Raw genomic sequence first — 15,079 nt, 5'->3', positions numbered from 1 at the left:
GGAGCATGGAACTTCCCTGTACAATTCTTTTTTTTTAAGATTTTATTTATTTATTTGACAGAGAGAGAGACACAGCAAGAGAGGGAACACAAGCAGGGGGAGTGGGAGAGGGAGAAGCAGGCTTCCCGCCCAGCAGGGAGCCCGATGCGGGGCTGGATCCCTGGACCCTGGGATCAGGACCTGAACCGAAAGCAGACACTTAAAGACTGAGCCACCCAGGCGTCCCTCCCTGTACAATTCTTTGTAATTTTCTTTGAATCGATGATTATTTCAAAATAAAGATGTTAAAAGACAACACAAAACAAAACGAAACTGTTCAGTTGAGGTTTACCTAATTAATTTTCACAGATGGGTGAGTTACTTTTTTTTTTAAACAAAAACATCGCTTGTCTAAAACTCCACTTTAAAAAAAGACATTTTTCTTACTGTTGTTCTGCACTGTTCTGTATTTGAGGAGACACAAACATTCAGGCTACAAAATGTCCTTAATATATTCTTATCTTAGATTATTTTAATTTATATCAAATTATTTTGTTATTAATATATTTATCACATATATTGACTCTAATTATTTCCCTAAGAGGTATAGACACATTTTAGATGAAGACATCTGAGAGCAAGGATGGGCAAGCTCTGACACAGAGGCCCTGCCACCGTTTGTCCCCGAAATTGCCACTATGATATCACTGTCCCTGCCCACTGGCATCCCAGGTTCCCAACACCCTCCCAGGAATCTTGCTGTGCTCTCCCGTTCTCCCTCTCAGAGAGCCCTCAGGAGATGAGAGATAAAACCATGAGTCATGTTGCCAGGCCCTGACTGTGAATGCATTCCATACCCTCCACCTCCTGCAGCTCCTAAACCTGATACAGCTGCCAAAAGTGATTGCTGGTCATGCTGTCCTCCTGCCTGGCTTCTTGTTCTTTGCTGCAAAGTCAAGCTATCTGCGTTTCTGTTGGTCACAACTTCCTAAGTGTTGGCCTTAAAGAATGCCAAATCAGAAAATGGAAGATTCCTTTAGGGAATATCTATTTTAGATTCTTTAAAATAAAACTGATATCATGGATAACCAGCCCCCCGCACAAAAACACAACATTGTAGCCCATAGTGAACGAGTTCTTGTAAAATCTTAGAAAATTCAACTACCCTACGTGTTAGATACTTTGATATGCCCTGTGTTATATATGCCTTTTTGCATTTCATGTTTACATGTATGCACATGCCCCTGCACATGCGTAAGTGTGTAAATCCCTCGAAGTCAGGGGCCATTTCCAAGCTTTGTTAGTTCTGTCACTGTGTCGTGCATATATTTGATGTCCCTGTGCTTGATTTCAACTTGAAGACCTTTCTGTTACTCTTCTGCAAATTATTTCTTTTGCCTAAATCATTTCCATTACTTTTTTCCTTGATAGAAAAAGATCCATCCCTGATGTTATAGTGACTTCCTCTTTGAGTTGTCCACCCTTTGCAAGTTCTGTCCCAGAATCTGGATTCCTATAAGGGATCTCTGAGCAGTGCTGGGTAAAAACGAAGCTGCTTCATCCCTCCCTACATGTGGTGGCTATTAGTGGATTCTGGGATGACCATTTTTTTTTTTAAAGATTTTATTTATTTATTTATTTATTTATTTGAAAGAGAGAGAGAAACAGCATGAGAGGGAAGAGGGTCAGAGGGAGAAGCAGGCTCCCTGCTGAGCCAGGAGCCCGATGTGGGACTCGATCCCAGGACTCTGGGATCATGACCTGAGCCAAAAGCAGTCGTTTAACCAACCAAGCCACCCAGGCACCCTGGGGGATTATGGGATGACCATTTTTAAGGCAGCATATCTACCACATTGCTCAGCTGGTAGGTCACTCCAACCATTCTGTTATTCTAGAGGACAAATAATTCCCCCAATATATTTTTAGACTTGCCTTCTCTGGTGTTTTTACTACACTGCCTGATTCTAGTCTGTATTAAATATCAGAGATGGTCATGGCTTCACAAAATATCTAAAATACATTCACTTAACAGATAACTGGAGTATTTGATGTGCCACAGACATAGGTGACTTGTAGTTTACCAGCTGGCTTTGAAACATGTTTTTTTGTATTGCTGATAATTTTTTTTTAAATTTCTGAGAAGTTAGGGATAGAACAATGTATCCTTAGCATCAAGCACAAAGCTTGGATTTGCAGGGATGGGGTGGGGCTGACAATAAATAATTGTTAACAAATGAGAGACTGATTTGTGATTTAGGTCTAACTATAGTCAGCTATAAAGTAAAAAGCTCCCTAAAAGCTGGATATTTTTATTGCTTTTAACTTTTTAGCAACTGAATGATGAAGTTCAGTACATTATAAAAGAATCAGAAGAGTTAAGTGGCAAAGGAGCCCCTATGAAAGAGAAGTCTCAACAACTGAAGGAGCTTATTCATCTCCATCAAACACAGAAAGAGAGAATCCGAGATTACGAGGATATCCTGTACAAGGTGGTCCAATTCCACCAAGTCAAGGAAAAGGTAAGACTTGTCACGGATAGCTGGACGACCCTCACTTTTAAACTATGAAGTTAAAAATAAATTATTGTGTAAAAAAGGCCAAATTTTTTATTCTGGTATTAGGAGCTTTCCACAATCTGGCCTTTAACTTTTTTCTCTATCCTCCCTTATGATCCAGCCAAACTGAGCTCTTCTTTGTCCCTCAAAGATAGTGCACACATTCCTAAGTCCAAGCCTGGACTCTCAGGTGCCATTACCTAACAGATCCTTTTCTCTCCCCTCTACTATTTAAACCCTGTCCCTGCTTCCAACAAACCTATGTCACTTGGAATGTTTTATCTCTCTTCTAAATTTCCAGAACTTTCATTGTTTATTTCACACATTTGTCATTTTTAACATCTTAATTCTTTTTTTTAATATTTTATCTATTCATTTGAGAGAAAGAGTGAAAGAGAGAGAGCAAGAGTAGGGAGAGAGGGAGATGGAGAAGCAGACTCCCTGCTAAGCAGGGAGCCTGATGTGGGGCTTGATCACAGGACCCTGGGATCATGACCTGAGCCAAAGGCAGACTCGTGACTAAGACACGCAGGCACCCCTAGCATCTTGATTCTAAATTACTTCTTCCCCTCAACTCAAGTGTAAGCTCTTCAAGGGAAGAAAACAAATTCTTTTTGTTTTGTTTTTTTGTATCTCAAGTAACTGACAGTATGGAGTGCTCAATAGAGTTTTATAATTATTAGCTTCTATTAACAGAAAATGGACATCTATCAATATCCCTTTAAAATAGCCTCTGAATTTACTCAGATCACAAGTCTAAGAGTGTTTTCTTCTTTAATAGAACTGACAGTGTTAATCCCTCAATTTTACCCTACCAATCTGAAGCACTGTAACATTTTTTTGGTCTATAACACTAATAATTATAGATGGGCTTGGCAGCATTTTGACCAGGTAGTAAAATTGGTTATAGCAAGTAGGCTTTTAAAAAAAAAATCTATCTTCATAAAAAATAGGAAATCCATGTTAATTGTTAATGTCCTAAATTCCAGCTGGGTCATCTCAACAAATCAAGGGAAATGGAGTTTTTAGAAGAGCCAAAGGATCTGGATGATGCCCACGAAGCCCAGGTTCACCTCAGTCACTTGCAGGAAAAGCAGGCACATATTGATCATCTCCATAAACTGGCCCTTTCCCTGGGAGTGGATGTCATCTCATCAGTGCAACGGCCTGTAAGCAACTTAGAACACCATCACTCACACGTAATTAAAGCTGAGAGTTGGGTACAATATCAAAGAAACCAGGCAGACTGCCTAGTATATGTTAAATTTAAAAATACATTAAACCATTGGGATAGTTATTTGTGGTGAATCTCTACCACCTATAACAAAAGAAAAGACTTTTAAGGAGAAAAATCTGTTTATAAAAGTCTTGTTTAATACATCTATTCTCATGCTAATTAAAATGTAGAATTGTAGAGCTGTGTTGTCTAATATGGATGGCAGTCAGGTTTTTGCATTTGAAATGTGCCTAATGCAACTAAAGAACTAAACTTTTAATTTTATTTATTTTTAATTAATTTAAATTTTAAAACTGACACTCACTGTAATTATGGAAAAACTTTTAAGTACGTTGGGAACAGCTTGCATATGTGAATCCACATTTTAAACTATAAACTGAAATTTGAATACAGATCAAGTATTTCTTATAGAAGTTTAGCAACAATTAAGAAGTGCTTATAAGTGTGAAATACACGCTAGATTTCAAAGACAGTATAAAAAACTATTAATATTTTTACATGTGTTTACATGTTAAAATGATGATATTTGGTTGAACAAATATATAATGAAAATGAGTTGCACTTGTTTCTTTTTTTACTTTTTAATATAGCTACTGGAAAATTTTTAATTATTCATGTGGCTCAGGTTATATTTTGATTGGACCTATGCTGCTTTAGCATTTCGGATCTGGAAGGTATCCTAGAGATAATCTAGCCCAGGACACTCATTTTATAAAAGAAGGATCTGAGGCCCAGAGAAGCTGCTTTATCCATAAAAGCCCATAAAGAAGGAGCTTCCTGGCTTCACCAAAGGCTTGGGTACTCGTCACTGGATCTGCTTTATGCCACTGGACTGACCTTAACAAAAGATCCTAAAAAAGAAGAAAATATTTCCAGATCATAATTTTATAAATAACACATTGGACTCTGATTTTTTTTTTAAATCCTTCTCCAAATTCCTAATTTGAGGGGAGAAAAGATTGTTTATTCTATCCAATATGTATAACATAAATAAAATAATAATGGCCAATTTTACTTTAAAGTTCATTTACGATCTCCACTAAACGATATGGAATGCAATGAACCTAAAGGTTTTTTTTTTAATTTTTTAACTGAAAGATATAGAAATACAAAATATCTGTCACTGTTTATAGAATTGGTTTTTACCAAGAAGGAGTTTTCTTTTTGAAGAGTTTTATTTTATTAATAAATTTATTTTAAAAAGAAAGAAAAAAGTAAGATGTGTCACTTTGCACAAATAATATTATAAATTGTTCTCCAGCCCTCATCTGGCCTTGGCCTCAGCAGCCCTCTGTGTTGAGCAGAGATTGGCACACTTGCATAATGAACCTGAGGTTAAGTTCAAGTTGACAGGAAAATTATAGTGCAGAAGCTGAATGTTTCCAATGCATATTTTATGCCTTTTGAAGTAAAAATTATACCTTATAATAAACGGCGTCTCTGAAAAGTTGGGTGTGATAAGCCAATCTTTGAAAACTGAAGTTTCAAGACTAGAGTTGCAATGGTTTGCCTTCCCCAACATGTTGGTGTCTGGCTTCTTTCTGAAATCATTACATTCAAATATGCTTAAGGTAAGGTAAGCCAGGAACCGGTTTTTTAATGTCCTTTATAGTTTCATAACACAGGTAAATAGGACATTCGTCCCATTGCCATTTCACCCATTCCTTCACTTCCTCTTCTCTTTCATTTTCAGAACTGCTCTAACATTTCTGCAAAGAACCTGCAGCAGCAGCTAGACATCCTTGAGAGGGACCGTGTGAACTGGCGTGTCAAAGCCCAGGAGTGTGAACAGACCCTGACCCGCAGCTTGGAGTACTGCACCACAAGGGACAAGATAAACGAGGTGGGGTGGCAGGGGTGAGAACCGACATTGTCAAAAGCTGCTCTGAACCTAAAGCACGTGTCTCTTGTCTGTACGTGTGCACCCACAATCAGGAGACCTTTTATTCCACCTTGACTTTTCATCCACCAAGTACGGTCTCAGGGCTCTGAAAGTTTGAGTAAATTTCAAGCACACAAGTCAGTATGTTGTCAATGCATAGAAAAACCTAGAATACACTATTGTGGTGTTTTATTTGCTTTCTTTCCCCCCACTCAAGCCTGTACAGCAATTGCTTGCTTGAGTGGATATAGCCCATTAGGGCAGAGAGTGTAATGCCGTCCCCATGAAGCCAGCTCCGAATTGCTGAGATACTATTTAAGTACCATTGACTCATAGTGAAGGGGGGTGCCAAGGGCCAGGGGAGCAGGCTCTTTGCCTCAGAGGCTACAAAGTATTATCACCAAAGTCAAGTGGCTGGTTTCATATTTACTCAAATGGAGTGGCTTCCTGGCAAAACAACTTCTAGAGAAAAAGGAATAACAGATGAAAGTCATCCTCTACATCCATGCACCTGCTCACAAACACATAATTCCACCTCCTCCCCCTCAATTCTATCCAAACCCCAACCCCCAAACATGTAGCAAGCCACAGTAACCCTCCCCTAGTTAAACTTCCCATTTAAATAAACTTATTCTGGGGAGAAAACATAGATCAGCATAGAAAATATAGAACCTGACTGTTGACTGAGAATTGACAGCAGGATACAGAGTACTGTAATGCCAGATTTATCTCCATTCAGAGCAAAATGTTTCAGAGTCCATCAGTCTCAAGTCCATTACAAAAGCGGGTGAAGGAAAAGGAAGTGGTAAACCTTCTCAAACATTTTGTATATGCCCACTTATTTACATAATCTGGGCCCAGCAAGTATCAAATATCAGACAACATTAGCTCAAGGACTCAAGTATGAGTAACTAAACTTGAATGGTGGTCTAGCTCTGAAGTACTCCTTCCTGCAGGCCACACTTTTCTAGACCACGGGCAGGTGCAGGAAGGGAGCAGGGCTGGAAGGAAACTGAGAGGGGCAGAGAACAGGAGAGGCCATGTGGATCCCAGGAGAGAAACAGGAACATCAACGACGACTTTCATTTTAGCTATGTGCCACAGGACTGTAGAGTTGCTGCTCAGAGTCCATGTTCCAGGGATGCATTCTGGGCTAGAGAGTCATTCGAGGTTAAACCCAGAGTGTAGCCTACCCTCTATGTCCTCTTCCAGTTTCAGCTAACAATACTTCATTCAGGTCTTATTAAAGAAAACAATATTAAAGAAAACATTATTCTCCCCAAGGCTGTAACATTTAGATTTGCAGGCTTGCAAACAATTTTTTTCCTACCTATCCCCAAAGTTATCTTCTTTCTTCCCTTCCTCCTCCTCCCCCTCTCTAATCCCTCCCCCTCTTTTTCTTCTTCTTCTTTCTTCTACTTTGGTAAACTTTTGTTTTGCCAAAAATCTCTCTTGCTGCAGGGATGCACAGCTCTATACTAACTGAAACCACAGGCGGAGGAGGGTAAGGGTTACTCCCAGCTCCCTATATCTCAGTTTCCATCTTCCTGATGTGCTGTGGCTTGTATGGAGTTGGGTCTCCCTGTTCAGGCCTTTCCCACAGTGGTTCTATTTACAGGTTGCCTCGTGATGAGCCTCTGCTGGGAGCCAGCTAGCTGAGATGACAGATGTCCCTTGTAGTCACAGTCGGGACGCCCAAGGATTGTCTGTACCATGAGCAACCAGATACATGTGGGTTTGATTTAGGAATCAGGTATCACTTTAACATGATTTTAAACATTAAGAGAACTAGTCTTCCCACTTGCTTCTACTTCATATCCAACTACTCTTTGATGTAAGTTACAATTTCATATTTAAAGGCTCTTTGAAAATCTTTGGTCCTTTCCTCCTTTCCTTCTTATAGAAATTTAGTACGCATGTCACAGTGTAGCATGCACACCCTAAACTTTCCAACCACAAGCCTAATGGGAAGATAATCAGAAGGAATATTTTTCACGCACTTTAGTGAAATAAATATACATACACTCTAGTTTGTATTGTGAATATCAGAGTGCAGATGGGTAGATTCCAAGTGGTGATAATATTTATACACCTTGACATTTTTTTATATTATCATTATTAATATTTGGCATAGGTACTTAAAACATTATAAAAAATTAAAAGCAATATGTTACACTACTTTTTTTGTATATAAAAACATTAAAGTCAGACACCGCACCAGAGAACTAGAGCAAACATTGCATTTTTTTTTGAAGATTTTATTTATTTATTTGAGAGAGAGAGAGAAGAGGGGAGAGAGAAAAGCAGGCACCCCAGCTGAGCAGGGAGCCCGACACAAGGCTTGATCCCAGGACCTTGGGATCATGACCTGAGCTAAAGGCAAATACCCAACCGACTAAGACACCCAGGGAACCCAATGCATTTTATTTTTTAAATTGATTTGGAAACACATTGTTTTGCTTCCAGTGTGCTTCAAGTGCTTCTTGGAAGTTCACAGATTCTGGGTGGAAATAGATTTTGGAAGATCTCGACTTCGACACATCTTCCTTTTTAGGACAAGAAACCGGAGGTGTGTAGGATTTGCATTTGAACAGTGTGCTCTAGGACTGCAAAGCTTCTGTTCCTGGTGTGTTGAGGAGTCAGCTTTGGGCCAAAAGCTCATCTATTGGTCTTCAGGCTTTACTGGGCACCAATACGATGTCACTTGCTAAACTCAGAGTCCCCACTCACTCCCTGCTTTAACGCATTCAACCATGGCATGATCTGATGCGCCATGTACCCTTCCTCTGTGCTTTCCTCTGCTAGCCTTGTTTTCTGGCATAGCCATGACAAGCTGTTTGGATGCTCTGGTACAATAGCACAGTTCATTTGGTCATTTCAATCAAAATTACTTGTTGATGATGCCCTAACTAACTTTCCTGTTTATAACTGCCCTAGAGGTCCCTAGCAGAGGACTCGGTACCTCAGGGCAAAATAAAGGGAGGTGTTCTAAATGCAATTTTTTTTTAATGTGATATGATATTATTTAAAGACAAAGAACCATGGTTCTGTGCCTTATCTTTAGGTAAAATATTATTTTCTCATTTCATGCACTACATAAGACATAGGAAATTATAAAAATCTCATTTTCTCCATGTCTACCTTCACAGCCTTCAGACTGCCAGATTTCGTGGAGTTTTTTTTCTACTCATTTCACACAAAGATACATTTGTATGCATGAATGTTGAATTTTACCATATATTTTCTTGCCTGGCAACATAAATAAACTGTTAATACACAAAGCATTACAGACATTCTCTGTGGTGAGACATGACAGAACATCATTAGCTACTCATTCTTTTACACATCTTCATTTAGAAACGTACTAAGTTAATATCAAGCATGTTTTCTATCTGCAACCTGACCAAAAAAATTACTTTTACATAATGTTAATGGAAATTTGTAACTGGAGTCTCCTTATGGGTCACAATTACTTTGCTGAAAAAAAAAACCAGCAGTGACAAAATTGGGTTGGTACCCATTCTCTCAAAATAAGTTTTGCAAACAGAAGCTTTCATATAATTAGAATACTTTAGCCTGAAATTTTTACACTGTAGCAACATCCTACCCATCGGGAAGGAAGCAGAAAAGGACTTGGTGTATATATAGGTCTATTCCATATGTCGGAGTCTCAGGTTCCAGTTACACAAATTTTTTTGTCAATTTGGATAAGTCGGTCATCTGAGTTCCAGAGATACAAGGCAAATGAGAAGCAGCAAATTAGAACAGGGGAATAGACACCCAACTCATGAAATCGAACTTCCTGACCTCATATAGCACTTTGCTGTTGACAAAATGACCATGGAGAGTCCCCTGCTGGCAGGATAAGAGGCAGATAAAGAGTGCCCGGACGGGTCAAACAAGCGGTGGGCAGTATTGTGGTATGGTGCCGGGGATTATCATTTTCCAGATCGATAACCCTAACTCGTCATTTTAAGGAAAAAAACTAAACTATCGTCATTTGACACATATCGCCAATGTGGCTACTGTGTACTAGACCGTGAGCATATAAAATTCTTCAGGGAACGTGGAGCCCAGACTGAATTAAAGCCCGTGGGACTTCAAGTCACAGCCAGTCACAACCAGTCCACACCATGGGTCCATCCAGAGGGTATATAGAAGAGAATAGAGAAGATATATTTGTTCTGAAAATGAACATCCATAGGCATAAAAGGTGTTAAAAGTTTGGTGTTTCACATCTGCAAAGTGACTCTTTTTCCTGAAGAATATAGAGAGCTCTAGTTTAAAATAGTTACCATGTCCAGAAAATAAAACCAATGTAACATGAACACACAGACCTTGCGGGGCGGAGACAATAGCCATTACTGAGACACCATGTCAAATGGAGCCAGCGTCCTCTCTCTGCAGGCTGCCCCACTTCTGCAGCCGCAGCGCTGGCCTTGAGCGCACAAAGATGCACAGCCGCGTGGTTGCCAAGCACATGGAGGCCCAGGAAGCCTTGTCCTGAAAGCTCTCCAGCACTTAGGCTGAATAGTCTAGCCATAGTAATTGTAGCAAATCATTCAGGTTGAATTATGAATCTTTGGGTCCTTCCACTTCAAATGCAAGCGTCCTTGGGAGGTGATAATTTGGAAACCTGTTACTGAAAATGAGCATCAGAAAGCTTTTATCTGGGGCAAAAGGATGAGCAAGAAATGAAGCTCGTGAAGTGGACATGAAGAGAAATGGACTATTTGTTTTGTACTTTTTCATCTGGCCAAACCTGTGCCATAGTTCCAATGAAGCCTTTCTTTTTTAATTTTTTTAGTAGGCTCCATGCCCAGTGTGGAGCCCAACATGGAGCTTGAACTCAGGACCCTGAGATCAAGACCTGAGCTGATATCAAGAGTCAGACGCTTAACTGACTGAGCCACTCGGGTGCCCGGAGAGGCTTTTTTTTTTTTATGGGTTTCCTTAGTATTAAAATGTCCCATGTCCCTCATGTAAATTGGCTTTGCCAGCACCAGACTCACAATAATACATTCTTATGCCAAAGCAGCCTCAACCAGCTTAGTCAAGACTAAGAATAGCAGTCTAACCCGGTCATCATCAGCCTCGTTTTGCTTCTGCTTCTTCTCAAAGAAGCTTTGTTCATTCCTAACCCTGAGAGAAGCTCACTGCTCCCTGGGAAATATGGTGAAGATGTTCATTCTGCTGGTTCCAAAAGAACCACAACTTTAAAGTCTTAATTTTATTCCTAAGTATAGCTCTGTTAACTTAGTCTGCTGATTCCATAACAAATATGGAGGAACTGAACAAGTGGAAAGACAGGAAAATCACATTATTCATTAGAAAAAAAAATTCCTCCTGGTTTTTTAAAGACTTTTAGAAACTTTGTTAATATGGATTATAACAACATTTCAATTTTTTGAATAGGGTGAACTATCCTGCCCCAGTGTTGGGTGTTTTTTTCTGCTAACGTGTTCTAGTTGAGCAGTTGTCTTGCCATTTCCACCGTTCCCCATTGTTGACAAGCTAACTAAAGTTAGAAACAGCTACAGGAACAATGGTTCCATAGCCAAGCAACCATGGCACTCAGTTCCTTTAAAAAGATGATCACATTGGGGAGGGTATGTGCTACGGTGAGTGCTGTGAATTGTGCAAGACTGTTGAATCACAGATCTGTACTTCTGAAACAAATAACGCAACATATTTTAAGAAAAAAGAAAAGAAGAAGATAACAGGAGAGGAAGAATGAAGGGGAGTAAGTCAGAGGGGGAGACGAACCATGAGAGATGATGGACTCTGAAAAACAAACTGAGGGTTCTAGAGGGGAGGAGGGTAGGGGGATGGGTTAGCCTGGTGATGGGTATTAAAGAGGGCACATTCTGCATGGAGCACTGGGTGTTATGAACAAACAATGAATCATGGAACACTACATCAAAAACTAATGATGTAATATATGGTGATTAACATAACAATAAAAAATTAAAAAAAAATAATATACAAAAAAGATGATCACAAGTTATATGGGGTTAGATGGGAAGTTAAGTTTTCATGTTGGAATGTGCAGGTAAGAAATTTAGGCATGGTTAGGTTTTTCTGAAAACCTAGTTGCTAAAGGTAGTTCCTTCATGCTACCTTCCACTTGTATCTGCAACAGTCCTAAATTCGAGCTGGGAAAGGCACAAGATTTAAAGTGCATTTCTAGCGGGACCAAAAGAGAAAAGTGCCAGCAACTTTGTCAAAGGAGTTCCTGTGTCAGAAAGAAGCTGATTCCATTTCACATACCCATAGCGCCATGAACTTATATATATCTTATAAATCATTTCAGTGGAAGTGCATACATTCTGAAGCCACAGAAATAAAATTGTGCTCATCATTTATTGGCCTTAAATTTTTTGATCCAAAGCCGATTTAAAATTTCATGGTTTAGAATTACAGTGTTAAGGCTCAGCCTTTCTCCGTTCATCACATAGTTTTCAAATAGAAGTTGATCTTTCCCATTTAAACAAGCAGACGTAACCCAGTGATTATCGACAGAGCCCCTCTTCCTTTCTCTAGACTGAAGTTTGTAATGTGTATCATGTTCCAGTAAGAGAAAAAAGAATATAAAATTTTATTTTCCAATGGATACTTATTAATGATAGGACATATATTTTCCCTTTTCTTTTTTCTTTTCTTCTGTTTATTTTTATTAAAAAACTATATTTTTAATTGTAGTAAAATGCACATAACATGAGGTTTACCTCCTTAACCATTTTACAGGTACCGATAATGATATTAAGTACATTCACATTGTTCTACTACCATTACCACTATCCATATCCAGAACTTTTTCTTCATCCCAAACAGAAATTCTGTACCCATGAAACAGTAACTCTCTACTGGGGACATGTTTTTTAATACAAGAATCTGTGGTTTCCTCAGATGTGGTAGTTATTATACCTACAATTGCAGATTATGACTTTGGGAGTCATAAGAGTTCCTGCCCAAGTTTTATGTGAATAACTCCGGATGTAGTCCCTTTATATCTCAATCCCATTTGTCTTTTCCCACTAAAATCAAACATGTTCATACTAAAACACTGAATGTCAAAGAATTTAAATATTAATTGGTTATTTCAAAAGTATACCAAATGAATATGACTTCTCAAATACTTGTGTGAGTTCTAATAGAGAAATAGTTCTCAAATTTTGAAACTATAGTTCTTACCATCTCTTGAGAATGTTACTGATTTATCAGTTTAAATGTTTAATATGGTCTCTGTGGTTGGCTTAATTGGTAGCTTAAAACTAGCATTCAACAATTTCATTTACCATATAAAATAAACAAAACTGATTATGTATAGGTGTGTCAGAGGCAAAAATTGCATCAGCATAATAATTTCCATGTATGCAAGTCTGCTAAGGCCTTTATAGATAATTGTCTCCAAGAAATGTTAAAGATAAGGTAAAGGTTCTGTTACTACAATATGCAGAATTTGAAATAAGCATTTTGAGAAAGCAAATATTTTTTAGGGCCAATATGCTTTTTATGTATTACAAGTCTAAAATCTAGCATGTACATGGCTTTTGTTCCCCTCCAAATAATTTGTTTGCTGTCATTGAAAAGAATTTTAATGTGTTTCTGACTTTTCTTATCATAGCTCAAATTTATCAACCATGACATTGTTCATTTTTTGCTGTTAAATGCTTCCATATAATCTGAGAAGGTTTATGTTTTCTCTGTACTTCTCTTTGCTGATAATATAACGAGAGAGTTGCCTGTCAATATGTTTATCTTTCTTGAATATGGAAAAGGGCACAGAAAGTGGTGTGTTTAATGGGTCTGGACTGCTTAGAGCTTTGGTTCACTGGTAAAGTTGAACTGGGTGTTCTTAGGCTGTCATAACGCATGCCCTACTCTCGGTTCATCGCCATATGCTCTGTTTATACACAAGTTAGCACTGCCATCAGTGGTGACGCTGTCACTTTACTTTCTGGTTTGGAAGGACATCTGAAGTTAGTGGCCTATATCTAAGAAGGAAATCTCTCCTGGAAACCGCTCATGAAAAATAATTTTTTAGCTGGATTTGGGCAAGTATTTTTCCTACTAATTCTCATATTGGGTCTCTTCTTTTATCCCACTAATGTCCTTGGTGGTCTGAAGGTCAACCCTTCATTGACCTCTGCAACAGGAACAGCACATGAGAGCCTAATCAATTCATTGCTGTTACTGTAAGAGAGCCTCGGGAGGCAGAAGGATCTAGGGCAATGCTAGCACACAGAGAATAGAATGAATGGGAAACATAATGTCAAATAAATACAAATAAGAAAATTAGAGTTGTTGAAAATCTATGATATGTTAAAAACTGTCTTGTTTAGGGCGCCTGGGTGGCTCAGTTGGTTAAGTGACTGACTGCCTTCGGCTCAGATTGTGATGCTGGAGTCCCGGAATCGAGTCCCGCATCGGGCTCCCTGCTCAGCAGGGAGTCTGCTTCTCCCTCTGACCCTCCTCCCTCTCATGCTCTCTGTCTCTCATTCTCTCTCTCTCTCAAATAAATAAATTAAAAAAAAATAAAAAATAAAAACTGTCTTGTTTGGAAGCCAAAGGATATTCTGTACTTATAAATCTAATTATAAATTACAAATCAAGGGGCGCCTGGGTGGCTCAGTCAGTTAAGCATCCGACTCTTGATTTTGGCTCAGGTCATGATCTCAGAGTCATCAGATGGAGCCCTGCATGGGGCTGTGCACTGGGTGTGGAACCTGCTTAGGATTCTCTCTCTCTCCCTCTCCCTCTGCCCCTCCCCTCCCCTCTCTAAAAAATTTACTCATCAGAAAGTACAAAGAACAATTCATATTTATATTTTAGGATATGTTTAAATTTGCATTATGTGTTCACTTAGCAGACTTGTTTTCTATTGAAAAATCACTGAATACATTTTGAAGACTATGAATATTTTGAATTGTTAAGATTTTTTAATTTATTACAAGTCAATATTAGTGTCCTCATTTTAAGGAAATCACCTCTTTCTTTTATTGAACTGCAGCTCAAAGAATCATTCAAAGATATCAAAAAGAAATTCAACAATTTAAAGTTTAATTACACCAAGAAAAATGAGAAAGCTCGGAACCTGAAGGTTCTTAAATATCAAATTCAACAAGTTGATGTGCATGCTGAAAAAATACAGGTAAATAGAAAGTGTGGATGGTGTGTCTGTGTGTGTGTGTATGTGCGTGTATGCACTACTACGATTATTACAAAATCAGTTTGCATTTCAATTCTAGATGCCTAACCCTTGGGCTTTTTTGCAGCATTGGGATTCAGAAGGTGGTTTTCTGCGTTTGTAACAGTTAAGTTCCTCATGTAAAATGTATAAGTTAATTTATCTCTTGAGGCAGCTCTAGAATGGATTCTACCAAACCTACCCAGCCTCTCTGCTTCCACTGTTCCCCACAACAC

General features: G+C 38.7%; 1 protein-coding gene across 3 annotated transcripts in view; it reads left to right on the top strand.

The window, feature by feature from the left end:
* Positions 1 to 15,079, top strand: part of CCDC141 (coiled-coil domain containing 141) — a 204,292-nt gene that overhangs the window by 157,785 nt on the left and 31,428 nt on the right. For all 3 annotated transcript variants that reach the window (XM_027590871.2, XM_027590872.2, XM_027590870.2), the window contains 4 exons: positions 2,310 to 2,498; positions 3,524 to 3,703; positions 5,465 to 5,614; positions 14,667 to 14,807. In XM_027590871.2, coding sequence (XP_027446672.1) covers positions 2,310 to 2,498; positions 3,524 to 3,703; positions 5,465 to 5,614; positions 14,667 to 14,807 — 660 coding nt within the window. The remainder of the gene's footprint in view (positions 1 to 2,309; positions 2,499 to 3,523; positions 3,704 to 5,464; positions 5,615 to 14,666; positions 14,808 to 15,079) is intronic.

This window comes from Zalophus californianus, chromosome 3 (assembly GCF_009762305.2).
Source record: "Zalophus californianus isolate mZalCal1 chromosome 3, mZalCal1.pri.v2, whole genome shotgun sequence".
Lineage (NCBI taxonomy): Eukaryota > Metazoa > Chordata > Mammalia > Carnivora > Otariidae > Zalophus > Zalophus californianus.
This window is presented reverse-complemented; position numbering and strand designations above follow the sequence as displayed.